At 50.2% G+C, this 15,832-nt stretch overlaps 1 protein-coding gene across 2 annotated transcripts in view; it reads left to right on the forward strand.

Annotated features, from left to right (window-relative positions):
• The window catches only part of LOC137519253 (1-phosphatidylinositol 4,5-bisphosphate phosphodiesterase gamma-1-like), a 175,666-nt gene that overhangs the window by 130,666 nt on the left and 29,168 nt on the right, over positions 1-15,832 (forward strand). For both annotated transcript variants that reach the window (XM_068238128.1, XM_068238127.1), the window contains exons 18-27: positions 413-532; positions 1,563-1,746; positions 2,455-2,532; positions 3,562-3,665; positions 4,688-4,784; positions 7,830-7,914; positions 7,991-8,154; positions 11,139-11,235; positions 12,597-12,821; positions 15,441-15,589. In XM_068238128.1, coding sequence (XP_068094229.1) covers positions 413-532; positions 1,563-1,746; positions 2,455-2,532; positions 3,562-3,665; positions 4,688-4,784; positions 7,830-7,914; positions 7,991-8,154; positions 11,139-11,235; positions 12,597-12,821; positions 15,441-15,589 — 1,303 coding nt within the window. The remainder of the gene's footprint in view (positions 1-412; positions 533-1,562; positions 1,747-2,454; positions 2,533-3,561; positions 3,666-4,687; positions 4,785-7,829; positions 7,915-7,990; positions 8,155-11,138; positions 11,236-12,596; positions 12,822-15,440; positions 15,590-15,832) is intronic.

Raw genomic sequence — 15,832 nt, forward strand, 5'->3', positions numbered from 1 at the left:
CCAAATTGCAGACCCCGAGCCCCGCTGGTTCCCAAGATAGGTTTCTGTAATCTATCTCCTGAACCAGCAGGTCCCTACCCTGAACATTTGGGGAGTGTAGGATGTGTGGAAGCGGAAATATTTAGTATTTTACCATCAGCAGCATCATTAACTTCACTCTAGATGAGCCCCTTATGAAAAAAAGCATGCGTGCTACTCAGTGTGGAAGGGAGCTTCCAGGCAGCGCAATAAGACATTACACCCGATAGGAGCTCAGTGGCTTCCTGACTCCAGCCACTCCCCTTCCTGTGCATCCCACGCCCCTTCCTGCCCATGCCACGCCTCCTTTTGAAATCACTGAAAGGTCTAATGCCACCATGACTTTATTCTTATATTTCAAGTTGTTCTGTTTTTCCCCCATTATCTCTGGCAGGTGGTACCACACCAATCTGACCCGCCTGCAGGCGGAGCACATGCTGATGAGAGTGCCGCGTGATGGGGCCTTTCTGGTGCGCAAGAGGAACGAACCAAACTCCTATGCCATTTCTTTCAGGTAAGGATGTAAAGAAGGCGGAGCTGGAGGTTGTATCTTGCAAGCGTGTGGAGGAGGGTGAGAGCATTCAGGGAGAACGTAAGAGGGCAGAGCGTGCAGGGAGAGCGTAAGAGTGCAGAGCGTGCAGGAAGAGCGTGAGAGTGCAGAGCGTGCAGGAAGAGCGTGAGAGTGCAGAGCGTGCAGGGAGAGCATAAGAGTGCAGAGCGTGCAGGGAGAGCGTGAGAGTGCAGAGCGTGCAGGGAGAACGTAAGAGTGCAGGGAGAGCGTGAGACTGCGGAGCATGCAGGGAGAGCGTGAGTGTGCAGAGCGCGCAGTGTTAGTGCAGAGCGTGCAGGGAGAGTGTGAGAGTGCAGAGCGTGCAGGGAGAGCGTGAGAGTGCAGAGCGTGCAGTGAGAGTGCAGAGCGTGCAGGGAGAGCGTGAGAGTGCAGAGCGTGCAGGGAGAGCGTGAGAGTGAAGAGCGTGCAGGGAGAGAGTGAGAGTGCAGAGCGTGCAGGGAGAGCGTGAGAGTGCAGAGCGTGCAGTGAGAGTGCAGAGCGTGCAGGGAGAGCATAAGAGTGCAGAGCATGCAGGGAGAGCGTAAGAGTACAGAGCGTGCAGGGAGAGCGTGAGAGTGCAGAGCGTGCAGGGAGAGCGTGAGAGTGTAGAGCGTGCAGGGAGAACGTAAGAGTACAGGGAGAGCGTGAGACTGCGGAGCGTGCAGGGAGAGCGTGAGAGTGCAGAGCGTGCAGGGAGAGCGTGAGAGTGCAGAGCGTGCAGGGAGAGCGTGAGAGTGCAGACCGTGCAGGGAGAGCATGAGTGTGCAGAGCGTGCAGGGAGAGCGTGAGAGTGCAGAGCGTGCAGGGAGAGCGTGAGAGTGCAGAGCGTGCAGGGAGAGCGTGAGAGTGCAGAGCGTGCAGGGAGAGCGTGAGAGTGCAGAGCGTGCAGGGAGAGCGTGAGAGTGCAGGGAGAGCGTGTCCCTGAGGATGGAGATTAGTGAGGAGGCGGTATTTTCCACACAGAGATAATTTCCCATGATTCCTTGTGTCGCAGGGCAGAGGGGAAGATTAAGCACTGCCGCATCCAGCAGGAGGGCCGCCTCTTCATGCTCGGGAGCTCCGCGGAATTTGAGAGCCTGGTGGACCTGGTCAGCTATTATGAGAAGCACCCTCTGTATCGCAAGATGAAGCTCCGCTACCCAATCAATGAGGAGGCCCTGGAGAAGATGGGCACAGCGGTGCGTATATCACCTGAGCAAATCACTAACTAGCATGCCAGCCCTGTGCGATGTTATGTACATTACGTTATTGCCAGTGTACCAGTTTCTAGCATTGTTCCATTGGTCAGGCCATCATACACTATGAGAATAGGTATGGGGGGGGGAGGGGGGAGAAGTGTCTGTGTCCCCGCCCCTGGTGAGTTTTGAAAGCTCACCTGTCCACTGACGCGCCACCCGACCTCCGTCAGCACCGGTACCATGTGACATTGACGCATGTAGTGACATCACTAAGGTATCACGGGGTACCGGTGCTCGCGGTGGCACTTTAAAATATGCCGTACACCGGAGGCGTGGGCACAGGAGGGGGACACATACACTTGGGGGGCGGGGGCACCAGCCAGGGGTCTGTTGGTCGTTGGGCGATCGAACAACGCTACCGCCATGCACCCAATTGAGCCCTTGTGACTGAGATTTTCCAGTATGTCTGATCAATCCATTTGACCAACTTCGTCTGGAAAACGATTGAAGCAATTGATCGGATTGGCAATGTTGCAGCATCAATATCTGCCATATTTAATTATTTTGATTGAATCATCCGGCTATTGATTCTGAAGATTGAGTAATGTATGAGGACCCTTACCCCCTCCCATAATCACGAGTACCCCTTGGGGGATGTGCGGCTCTCGTTGATAAGTAATTGTTCTGATAAAACGTTTTTCTCCGCAGGAACTGGATTATGGAGCTCTGTATGAAGTCCGGACCCCTCATCACTACGTGGAAGCCAACAAAATGCCGACATCTCGGGTAAGAGGGGAATGGTTTGTGATCGGAGCAGTGAGAGCCCCACGTCACGTGACATTCATCCAAATCACATGACATTCATCTCCGTCACATGACATTCATCCGCGTCACGTGACATTCATCCGCGTCACGTGACATCCATGTCACGTGACATCCACGTCACATGACATTCATGCAGAGTCTAGTCAGTTACTTACATCAGGTGATGATGGGCAGATTCGTTCAAGAGACAAATCTGATCTCAGAGAGTACTGTCAGCAGCCCATACACCACAAGCCGATTCCATGTCGATTTAAGCATAAAATCTTGCGGGAATCAGCCTAGTGATGCCGCCTTGATGTCTTGTCGCCCTTGTGTAAAATGTCCCCTTCCGGTGCTCCGAGCATGAATACTTTACCTGTCGGTGTCAGCCGATGGCTCTATTTCCTCCAATACATGCGCCCTATGTGGTTGCCAACGTAGCATGTGTGTACATGCAACCAATTTCGGATGGTCGCATTGTCGATCGGGCATGCTCTTGGCAGCACCTAATTTTGTTTGATTATAATAATTGAATCAGATAGTCAATCGCCTGCCAAGTCGCCTGATGTACGGCCACCTTTACTTGCCACTTTGTGTCCATCTGCCGGCAGTACAAAGCTTCCTGTGCCCCTCCTGTCTGCTGCTGCTTGACATGGAAGTAGCATGATGACAAATGATGATTTTTGTGGTGAAAATAGAGTGCACATAGGTGTAGCTGCAGGCCTTACGATTGTCTTCTGATGTGGTTTATATGCACCAGTTCTGGCAGTTGCTTCTCTATAAGCTCTTAGTGAAGTATAGCGAACTTGGCTGCTGTGGGTTATAATTTGGCACAGCAAATAATACAAAAAGCATATGCCTAGGTGCATGCTACTAAGGTAATCCCTTTCCACCTGAACTATTGTAACAGCTTTCCACCTGAACTATTGTAACAGCTTCCCACCTGAACTATTGTAACAGCTTCCCACCTGAACCTTTTGTAACAATGTTGTGTGTTTTGTATCTGCACAGGGTATGGTCAAAGCTCTGTACGACTACAAAGCCCAGCGCGAGGACGAGCTCTCCTTCTGCAAACAGGCTATCATAAATAATGTGGACAAGCAGGAGGGCGGCTGGTGAGTTTATAAATGCCTTTCCAATGTTTGATTGGATCATTTACAGTCTGTCACACATGCATCAATTTTTCTGATTGATTTCTGACCAATTTAATCACTCAATCAGATATACATGGATGTTACACATGGCAGAGTGGGCTGCACATGGAATGGGAAGAGGGCTGCTATACATGGATGTTACACATGGGAGAGGGGGCTGCACATGGAATGGGAGGGGGGCTGCTGTACATGCATGTTACACATGGAAGAGGGGGCTGCACATGGAATGGGAAGAGGGCTGCTATACATGGATGTTACACATGGGAGAGGGGGCTGCACATGGAATGGGAAGAGGGCTGCTATACATGGATGTTACACATGGGAGAGGGGGCTGCACATGGAATGGGAGGGGGGCTGCTGTACATGCATGTTACACATTGAAGAGGGGGCTGCATATGGAATGGGAGGGGCTGCTGTACATGGATGTTACACATGGAAGAGGGGGCTGCTGTACATGGATGTTACACATGGAAGAGGGGGCTGCATATGGAATGGGAGGGGGGCTGCTGTACTTGGATGTTACACATGGCAGAGGGGACTGCACATGGAATGGGAGGGGCTGCTGTACGTGGATGTTACACATTGAAGAGGGGGCTGCATATGGAATGGGAGGGGCTGCTGTACATGGATGTTACACATGGAAGAGGGGGCTGCTGTACATGGATGTTACACATGGAAGAGGGGGCTGCATATGGAATGGGAGGGGGGCTGCTGTACTTGGATGTTACACATGGCAGAGGGGACTGCACATGGAATGGGAGGGGCTGCTGTACGTGGATGTTACACGTGGAAGAGGGGGCTGCACATGGAATGGGAGGGGGGCTGCAGTACATGGAGGAGGGGGCTGCACATGAAATGGGAGGAGGGCTGCTATACATGGATGTTACACATGGAAGAGGGGGCTGCACATGGAATGGGAGGGGCTGCTGCACACACAAGTGTGTAGCTCCTGTGCTCTCTCATCTCCCTGTGATGTCCCGCAGGTGGCGAGGGGATTATGGCGGGAAGAAGCAGCTCTGGTTCCCGGCAAACTACGTGGAAGAGATGAGCGGCAGCGAGACCACAGAGCAGGAGGACTCGGTAAGTGTCGATACTCTCCAGACTGTGTGTGACTCGTGTGTAGCAGAAATCACAGAGGAGCATGTGATCAGTGTGGTCAGGTGATAGAATTATAAGGCTCTGATTCGCTGTCATCACTTCCTGCTTTCCTTTACACAGGAAGCAGATGTAAAACAAGAACAGAAAACCAGAGCCTTACAAATCTATCACACTGATCACACTGATCACATGCTCCATCATGTCTTCCACTACACACAATTAAAGGGAACCTAAAGTCATTGAAAAAAAAGCCAGTTTAATTTACCTGCCCCCTGCAGCCACCCTGCGCCCGTGCCGTCACTGAGCGTTCCTCCAGTCCACCCCGCAGCACCCCACTTTAGGTTCCGGCGGCTCAGCGAGTAGATGGCCACTGCGCCCATGCAGCTCTGGGCGCGCGTCCTCGATTCCCGTTCTGCGCAGATGCAGTAGAGATTTTTACGTGCACTGGAGCGCAATCAGGTGGCACGTGGACCATCCAAATGACAGAGGGTCGCTGCAAGGGACCAGTTTGGCACGTCGCAGGCACAGGGCAACTGCTGGGGAACGGAGGATCGGTTTGGCACGGCGCAGGCACAGGGCAGCTGCGGGGGACCGGAGGATCGGTTTGGCATGGCACAGACACAGGGCAGCTGCGGAGGATCGGTTTGGCACGTCGCAGGCACAGGGCAACTGCGGGGGACCGGAGGATCGGTTTGGCACGTCGCAGGCACAGGGCAACTGCGGGGGACCGGAGGATCGGTTTGGCATGGCACAGGCACAGGGCAACTGCGGGGGACCGGAGGATCGGTTTGGAACAGGGCAGCTGCGGGGGACCGGAGGATCGGTTTGACACGGCGCAGGCACAGGGCAGCTGCGGGGGATGGAAGGATCGGTTTGGCACAGGGCAGCTGCGGGGGACCGGAGGATTGGTTTGGCACAGGCACAGGGCAGCTGCGGGGGACCAGAGGATCGGTTTGGCACGGCGCAGGCACAGGGCAGCTGCACGGGACCGGAGGATCGGTTTGACACGGCGCAGGCACAGGGCAGCTGCGGGGGATGGAAGGATCGGTTTGGCACAGGGCAGCTGCGGGGGACCGGAGGATCAGTTTTGCACAGGGCAGGCACAGGGCAGCTGCGGGGGACCAGAGGATCGGTTTGGCACGGCACAGGCACAGGGCAGCTGCGGGGGACCAGAGGATCGGTTTGGCACGGCGCAGGCACAGGGCAGCTGCACGGGACCGGAGGATCGGTTTTGCACAGGACAGCTGCGGGGGACCGGAGGATCGGTTTGGCACGGCGCAGGCACTGGGCAGCTGCGGGGGACCGGAGGATCGGTTTGGCACAGGGCAGCTGCAGGGGACCGGAGGATTGGTTTGGCACGGCGCAGGCACAGGGCAGCTGCGGGGGACCGGAGGATCGGTTTGGCATGGCGCAGGCACAGGGCAGCTGCGGGGGACCAGAGGATCGGTTTGGCACGGCGCAGGCACAGGGCAGCTGCAGGGTACCGGAGGATCGGTTTGGCACGGCGCAGGCACAGGGCAGCTGCGGGGGACTGGAGGATCGGTTTGGCACGGCGCAGGCACAGGGCAGCTGCGGGGGACCGGAGGATCAGTTTGGCACGCCGCAGGCACAGGGCAGCTGCGGAGGATCGGTTTGGCACAGGGCAGCTGCGGGAGGCCGGAGGATCGGTTTGGCACGGGGCAGCTGCAGGGGGCTGGTAGAAGCACCGGGTAAGTTAGTCTTTTTTTTTTTTTTTTTACTTTAGTTTAGATTCACTTTAAAGTGGATCTAAACTTAAGGTGCCCATAGATCTAGCGGTGTGTAGGCAAGGGACCGATCTCTCTCTGATTGAATCTGGTTGGAGAGAAATCTGTTGCCAATGCCTGCCCATACATGCCGCATCCGCCACATCAGGCCGCTGCCCCCCTAGTGTACATGTACCCTCCTCCCCTTCCCTTCTGCCCCCGCATTAATACTTTACCTCTCCGCCGATATGTCCGGACTCCTCTTCGCACCCCACGTGATTGCTGGCACGTATCTCACCACATGCGGCATCAGCAACTGATAAACTAGCGTGTGTACAGCATCTCCAGTCTCTCTCTGCATGATGGCGAGCATTGACCTTGGGCATTATTTGTTCTACTCGCTCCACCCTGTGACACTCCTCATGTGCTGCTGTATTGCACTTCCTCCCCGTGCATAGCAACAGTATACCTCACTAGCCTGGTGACTAGTAACGCGTCTGTACAGCTTCGTTCCTGCACTGCTGCTCGAGAGAGCGATTCCCTAGCCATGCCAGGCGACATGCATCATATCCATAGTTGCATAGTTATTTGGGTTGAAAAAAAACATACACCAGCCTGCTCCCTCACATATCCCTGTTGATCCAGAGGAAGGCGAAAAAACCCTTACAAGGCATGGTCCAATTAGCCCCAAAAGGGAAAAATTCCTTCCCGACTCCAGATGGCAATCAGATAAAATCCCTGGATCAACATCATTAGGCATTACCTAGTAATTGTAGCCATGGATGTCTTTCAACGCAAGGAAAGCATCTAAGCCCCCTTTAAATGCAGTTATAGAATTTGCCATAACGACTTCCTGTGGCAATGCATTCCACATCTTAATCACTCTAACTGTAAAGAACCCTTTCCTAAATAAGTGGCTAAAACGCTTTTCCTCCATGCGCAGATCATGTCCTCTAGTCCTTTAAGAAGGCCTAGGGACAAAAAGCTCATCCGCCAAGTCTTCCAGGTCACATTGAGGAACAATCAACTCTGCCTGGGAGACTTTGTTGGCATAGTAAGAGGTGTAGCAACACCTGGAAGACCATTTAAACTCGGGAGAAGGCCCACTAAAAAGACCATGTCATCACATACAAACCAGGAAAGCCGGTTTTCAAAGAATCTGTGATAACTGATATTATTTGGGGAATACTCGTATGCAGTGCATTGTGGGAGTCGGTGTCATTAGTTATGAAGAAGGCGGGGCTGTCTCCATGGTGCGCACTGGATGTAACTGTCTCCTCCATGACTGCTTTCTTTCCCTCAGACGCTGTATTTCGGGCAGTCGGCAGAGAACAGCCCCCTGGGAAGTTTCTTAAAGGGATACATTGACGTCCCCTCCTGCCACATTGGTGAGTATTGGGGTTCCTGATCCCCTTTTTTGGTGATAAAATACAACCTGACCCTCCTCTCCCCTCCTCTCCGCAGTGTTGTCTAAAGAAGGACGGGGTCCTCGGCCGTTCATCTTCACCATCCACTCCCAGCAGGTGTCGCTCCCCTTCCAGTCTCTGGATGTGGCGGCAGACTCACTGGAGGAACTCAACGATTGGATATCGAAGATTCGAGAGGCCACGCAGAATGCTGACGCCAGAGTAAGTCTGAACACCCAGCACATCTACGGATGTCTATATACAGCGCCAAGGAAGATGCCTGGTGGGTTTCTAGGGCCCGGGCTGGTCCCTTTCCTGATTCCCATTCCCCATTTTACCTTACCAAAAAAGCCAGGTGGCCAGCAGGGGGAGCCAAAAATTGCTATCTTGCCTAGGACTGCATTTCATGTTAACCCCAATCTACACGATACGATTCTTTGTGCGATTCAATTACGATCCGATTAAATCCAACATGTCTGATCGGGATTCGATTCAATTCGATTTGCCATTGCAAAACAATGGCAAATCGCATTAAATCGAATCCTGGTCGGACATGTCGGATTTAATTGGATCGTAAATAGAATCGTAATCGAGTCACATCGTGTAGATGGGGCTTTAGTGTTTCTCTGTCAATAACAATGTAGGTTTTCAGTCACTTCTCTGGGCCGTATATGAGCGCATGCAGATGTCAACAAAACTCCCTGAATTTCTTGATTTTAATTTTCCATACCGACAGTGGTCTGATTGTAGCAGTCGTTATGGGTAATCATTACTATTGGGGATTCAATCTACACAAATGTGATCTGTCACTTGTAGAATCTTGTTATAGTAAACCCCTGGATATAGTAAACTCAGCCCTCAGGTCCCAGCAACTGTGTCTGTATAAATATACAATGCATGACCAATTCTGATATAGCAAACTACTTCTCCTGGTCCCTTGGAGTTCACTATAAAGGGATTCTACTGTATTCTGACTTGTGTGCAAATTGTGGCAACCCAATAAGCTTTCTGTTGATTTTGATTGGCTGTATTCAGAAAAAAATCGCTCTGATGATTAATATAACACGTAACATAGATAAGGAATGAAGAACTTGTCATTGACAAGTCGTGGAGCAACTAAAACTATGACTTTTAGGGCTCGTTTCCACTATAGCGAATCCGCATGCGGGCACTGCATGCGGATTTGCATACTCAATGTTGGTGGATGGGGCTGTTTCCACGTGTGCGGCGGCGGCGGCATTTTTCGGTGCGGGAAAAATCTGCACGACAGGGTCGTCAGATTTTGCGTGCGGCAGGAATGCGGGCGAATCGCCGCTAATGCATTCAATAGGGAAATCGCATGCGGCTTTGTAATGCGGATTTCCCCGCGATTTCGCATGCGATTTCGCATGAAAGGCAATGGAACTTTACACAGGCAGTGACATGGTTAAATTCGCCTGGCTCCTTGCCATGCGAAATCGCATGCGAAATCGCGGGTAAATCCGCATGGGGTAACGCAGCCACATGCGATTTCTTCAGCGGTGGAATCCAGGCGATTCCGCACCGCTACAGTGGAAACGAGCCCTTAGAAAAGCAAAGTTGAATCAACTTAGGCAGGCACCAAGTTTGGTGAACTGGGATAATGTACTTCAAGGGGAGGACACTGAAGGGAAATGGCAAGCTTTTAAAAATATACTCAATGAATATTGTAGTATGTATATCCCATATGGAAACATCTAGGAATTACAAAAAAAACCTATATGGATGAATAGAAAGGTTAGAGATAAAATGAAGTGGAAAAAGAAGGTCTTAAAACAGGAGGGGACCGAGGCTGCATTAAAGGGACTCCGAGCAGTGCATAAACTATGGGAAGATGCATATCATTTTAAAGATCTCTTTCTCCTCTTTCTGACGACACCTAAATCGTCACCCTACGCCTTTTAGTTTTCGCTATTTTCACGATTGAAATTGCAGCGATTTCGATCGTGAAAATAGAGAAAACTAAAAGGCGTAGGGCGGCGGTTTAGGTGTCGTCAGAAAGAGGAGAAAGAGAGCTTTAAAATGATATCCATCTTTCCATAGTTACATTGTATTACACAGGGCCACTTTTTCTGCTGAATGGAGCTGCTGACTTTGAGAAAAAAGTCGTCCTGTGTAATACAATGTAACTATGGAAAGATGCATATCATTTTAAAGCTCTCTTTCTCCTCTTTCTGACGACACCTAAACCGCCGCCCTACGCCTTTTAGTTTTCTCTATTTTCACAATCGAAATCGCGGCCGCGGCAATTTCAATCGCGAAAATAGCGAAAACTAAAAGGCGTAGGATGTCGGTTTATATATCATTGGAAAGAGGAGAAAGAGAGCTTTAAAATGATATGCATCTTTCCATAGTTTCTGCACTGCTCAGAGTCCCTTTAAGCAATTATAAAGATTGCAATAAAAGTTGTAAAATAGAAATTAGGCTGGCAAAAATTGAAGTTGAAAATCAAATCTAACCCAAAGAAGTTTTACAAGTACATCAACTCTAAAAAAAGAAAAGGTTGACTGTATAGGACTCCTTAAAGTGGACCCAAATCAAAAATGCAAGATTTCAGAAATAAAATCTATTTTCTAACTTATAATAATAAATAGCATCCTTTTTTCAGCTGCATGATGACAAATATAAAATATTTTACATTTATTGGAGGAACCCCTCCCTTTCTTTCATATTGCCGGGACAGAATCCGGCAGACTGGTGGAGGAGATAAAAAACAAAACACAGGCTGCTACTGATGATGTCACAGGGGAGGTGATCTCAGCTTGTGTGAGATTTCACATAGACGACGCCCCTGTGAGGGAGGGTAGCTGATGACAAACACACCCATGATCTAAAACCTCCTGCTAAGCTCAGAAGTAATGGCTGCCACCTGTATGACCCTAGTTATGGAAAGAGAAGGGTGAAAAGCATGCACTGAAATGCTCATAGGCTTGAAGGAGTGTTTATTTATCTTTGTATGTGTCAGAGTGCCTGCAACTAAATATTTTGAATTAAAAAAATGTTTGGTTTGGGTCCGCTTTAAAGGACAGATCCAACAAAAGAAAAAAAAAGCCACCTTTAACTTTGCATCTTGCATTAAACAGGGACTCTGCCTTTAGAAACTGGCGCCTGTAAGTGAATTCAGGCCTGTAGGCAGGAGGCTCCCCTTTATAGGCGTGTAGATTGTGATTGTGTGTGTGTGTCCGCAGATGCAGGAAGGGAAGATCATGGAGCGGAGGAAGAAGATCGCTCTGGAGCTGTCGGAGCTGGTCGTGTATTGCCGCCCTGTGCCTTTCGATGAGGAAAGTAAGATAATCTGACTCATCTCATATCTTCTGCATGTCTGTCCAGTGCAGTCTGTTAAGGCTGGTACACACCATGCAATGCTATGGCCAATCGAAAAAATGATCAGACCAGGAAAAAAAGTACACAGCCTACTGACTGCCAAAAATCGATCCCGCTCTCGATCGGACTTTCAGGAAATTATCTATCAAAATACTGGCTATCATTTCTTGTGTATGGCCTTTCGATCCATTTTTGGATCGAAAGGCCTGATCGGAATTTTAAATCTAATCGATATTAGATCTGAATATCAATATTTTTCTCAACCGGAAATCGATTTAGTACCCCGATGTCATGTATTTGTGTGCGCAGCGTGTGTACCCCAATGTCATGTACCTGTGTGTGTGTGTGTGCGCCTTAATGTCATGAACGTGTGTGTGTGTGTAGTATGTGTGTGTACAGTGTGTGTGTGTGTGTGTGTGTGTGTGTGTGTGTGTGTGTGTGTGTGTGTGTGTGTAGTATGTGTGTGCACAGTGTGTAGTATGTGTGTGTGTGTGTGTGTGTGTGTGTGTGTACAGTGTGTGTTTGTGTGTGTATAGTGTGTAGTATGTGTGTGCACAGTGTGTAGTATGTGTGTGTGCACAGTGTGTAGTATGTGTGTGTGTGTGTGTGTACAGTGTGTGTGTGTACAGTGTGTGTTTGTGTGTGTATAGTGTGTAGTATGTGTGTGTATAGTGTGTAGTATGTGTGTGCACAGTGTGTAGTATGTGTGTGTGCACAGTGTGTAGTATGTGTGTGTGTGTGTGTGTACAGTGTGTGTGTGTGTACAGTGTGTGTTTGTGTGTGTATAGTGTGTAGTATGTGTGTGTATAGTGTGTAGTATGTGTGTGCACAGTGTGTAGTATGTGTGTGTGTACTGTGTGTGTGTGTGTGTGTGTGTGTGTGTGTGTGTGTCTGTGTCTGTGTGTGTGTCTGTGTGTGTGTCTGTGTGTGTGTGTGTGTGTGTGTGTGTGTGTGTGTCTGTGTGTGTGTGTGTGTGTGAGAGTGTGTGTGTGTGTGTGTGTGTGTGTCTGTGTGTGTGTGTGTGTGTGTGTGTGTGTGTGTGTGTGTGTGTGTGTGTGTGTGTGTGTGTGTGTGTGAGAGTGTGTGTGTTTAATCTGACTAAAATATACTTATTTGCCTGACGCCACTGAACGTGTCGGAAATAATAATGGTAAAATATTCCTAAAAGGAGCAGCCTTATTGTAGGAAATGATATTTTGCAGTTTCCGCTGAATAATATACTGTAGATTATGAGCAGTACAAGGAGGTGACTCTTGACTGACAAATTGATGGCGTACGAGAGCGATGTGACTATCTGTAAATCATGTGACTTCTCTTTTCAGAGATCGGGACGGAGAAAGCGTGTTACCGCGACATGTCGTCCTTCCCGGAGACCAAGGCGGAAAAATACGCCAATCGCAGCAAAGGAAAGAAGTTCCTGCAGTACAACCGGCGCCAGCTGAGCCGCGTCTACCCCAAAGGGCAGCGCCTGGACTCGTCCAACTACGACCCGCTGCCCATGTGGGTCTGCGGCAGCCAGCTGGTGGCGCTAAACTTCCAGACGCCAGGTACCGCCCCTGTTCAGTGAACTCTCATTCTGAGCTCAGCTTATAAAGGATGGCAGCTGGTGGCGCTGAACTTCCAGACGCCAGGTACCGCCCCAGATCACAGTGAACTGTCATTATAAAGGATGGCAGCTGGTGGCGCTAAACTTCCACATGCCAGGTACTGCCCCTGATCACAGTGAACTGTCATTATAAAGGATGGGAGCTGGTGGCGCTGAACTTCCAGACGCCAGGTACCGCCCCTGTTCTGTGAACTGTCATGTGAGCTCTGCTTATAAAGGAGGGGAATATTTCAGGAGCTTTTTCATTTTGCACCTTCTCAGAACTCCTCTGTGTTAATGAAACAACCCAAACAGCTCCTTATTTGTAACTGCTGCCCAGAGAGGGATTCAGAGGAGACAGGGCCTGGTGAGGTAATAGCTGAGGCTCTCCATGAGAGTGTTCCTGGTAAGCTGAGGTGGAGGAAGGTCAAAGAAGATGGGAGTTGGGCCCTTTGACACCCATTAAGCTCTGTGCAGTTGCCTAGCTTACCTTGTGGGATGATCCAGCTCTGCGCCCTAGGCAGCTGCCTAGGTTGCCTTGTGGGATGATCCTGCTCTACGCCCTAGGCAGCTGCCTAGGTTGCCTTGTGGAGGATACTGTTCTGCGCCCTAGGCAGCTGCCTAGCTTGCCTTGTGAGATATTCCTGCTCTGCGCCCTAGGCAGCTGCCTAGGTTACCTTGTGGGATGATCCTGCTCTGCGCCATAGGCAGCTGCCTATGTGCCTTGTGGGATGATCCTGCTCTGCGCCCTAGGCAGCTGCCTAGCTTGCCTTGTGGGATGATCCTGCTTTGCGCCCTAGGCAGCTGTCTAGGTTGCCTTGTGGATGATCCTGCTCTGTGCTCTAGGCAGCTGCCTAGGTTGCCTTGTGGGATGATCCTGCTCTGCGCCCTAGGCAGCTGCCTAGCTTGCCTTGTGGGATGATCCTGCTTTGCGCCCTAGGCAGCTGTCTAGGTTGCCTTGTGGATGATCCTGCTCTGTGCTCTAGGCAGCTGCCTAGGTTGCCTTGTGGAGGATACTGTTCTGCGCCCTAGGCAGCTGCCTAGCTTGCCTTGTGAGATATTCCTGCTCTGCGCCCTAGGCAGCTGCCTAGGTTACCTTGTGGGATGATCCTGCTCTGCGCCATAGGCAGCTGCCTATGTGCCTTGTGGGATGATCCTGCTCTGCGCCCTAGGCAGCTGCCTAGCTTGCCTTGTGGGATGATCCTGCTTTGCGCCCTAGGCAGCTGTCTAGGTTGCCTTGTGGATGATCCTGCTCTGTGCTCTAGGCAGCTGTCTAGGTTGCCTTGTGGATGATCCTGCTCTGTGCCCTAGGCAGCTGTCTAGGTTGCCTTGTGGATGATCCTGCTCTGTGCCCTAGGCAGCTGTCTAGGTTGCCTTGTGGATGATCCTGCTCTGTGCCCTAGGCCGCTGCCTAGCTTGCCTTGTGGATGATCCGGCTCTGCACCCTAGGCAGCTGCCTAGCTTGCTTTGTGGATGATCCTGCTCTGTGCCCTAGGCAGCTGCCTAGCTTGCTTTGTGGATGATCCTGCTCTGCACCCTAGGCAGCCCGCCTAGCTTACCTTGTGGATAATACTATGATCCTGCTCTGCGCCCTAGGCAGCTGCCTAGCTTGCCTGGTGGATACTGCTGCTCTGTTACCTCACTAACTGCAGATTATTTTACCTTCGGTGCTTCCGTGCCTGGAGATAAAATAACGGCCATTTGATTATTTTGTAACTCAGGCCATCTTATCACTCTCGCGGAGAGGTACCTGCGGACACACGTGGGCCTGTAGGTGGCGGTGGGGGGTTAGGGGGAGTATAGTAGTCGCTGAACACAATTTATTTATCCGCTGCACCTCTGCATAATAGACTGCAGGCCACCTCTTCACTGGGATACATGGATTGGTCTTCTTCCAGCTGTGGTGCAGTGACATCTAGTGGCCAGACGCCGCACTCGCATCTTATGCAAACAAACTGCTGCCGGTTGCTGCGGGTAAAAATGGGTGGGGGGGTTAGTTTTGAGAGGAGCGACTGGGGCGTTTTAAAATAAAACTTACTGAGGCCTGCGTGGCACTACAGCAGTTTTGGAATCGCCGGCAATCCTAAAGACACTATGATTGAAAGTCTATGGACTGGAACACACAGTAGCAATGAGATTTCCTGAAATCGCTGATTTTGCCTGTAGCTTTTCTGGAATATTTGAAATGCTTCAATGCAAAGTACAGGATCGCTGAAAAATTGCATTCCAATCGCCGTACCAATCGATTTAGCAGCGATTTCACCCCCTCATTGCTACTTACTGGCAGCCTGGTGTGTATTGAATAGTTACATACAAGTTATTCAGGTTGAATACAATTTGACAATCTATTACACGCCATACAATTCTTGCTAAATTTAGTCTACATTTTTCAACACGTTCAATCTAAAAAAGAAAGTAAAAAATAGAAAAAATAAGTTATCAGATTTCTCGGTTGAATATAAAAAAAAAGCTTTAGTTTTCTGTATAAACGATCATTTTTTATTGTGTTGCAGTAAAATAGAAGAGAAAAGTTGTAAGGTGTGTGTATGGCGTATTTGTGATCCTGTCCTCGTGTTTGCAGACAAGCCGATGCAGCTGAACCAGGCGCTCTTCATGTTGGGGGGGCAGAGCGGATACGTCCTCCAGCCCGATATCATGAGAGACGACCTCTTTGATCCGTTTGATAAGAACAGCCTGAAGATTGTGGAGCCGATCACAGTGCAGATCCAGGTAGCTACAGAACGTTTCTGACAGCGCGTCCTGCCGCCATCCTGCGTGATAAATGTCGCACGCCGGCGGTCATTAGAGAAAACCGTTACTTGAAATGAGATGTTTTACCCTTTGTCACATAGTTATGGGATTTATATGTTTTATAGAAGTCAGAGAATGTGATAATCCCCATTTATTACCCACACGGGTCACAGCGGCGGGATTTTAGGACTGGAACTCACTAGAGCGATTTTATGAGCGTTT

The sequence above is a fragment of the Hyperolius riggenbachi genome, chromosome 5 (genome assembly GCF_040937935.1).
Source record: "Hyperolius riggenbachi isolate aHypRig1 chromosome 5, aHypRig1.pri, whole genome shotgun sequence".
NCBI classification, from domain to species: domain Eukaryota; kingdom Metazoa; phylum Chordata; class Amphibia; order Anura; family Hyperoliidae; genus Hyperolius; species Hyperolius riggenbachi.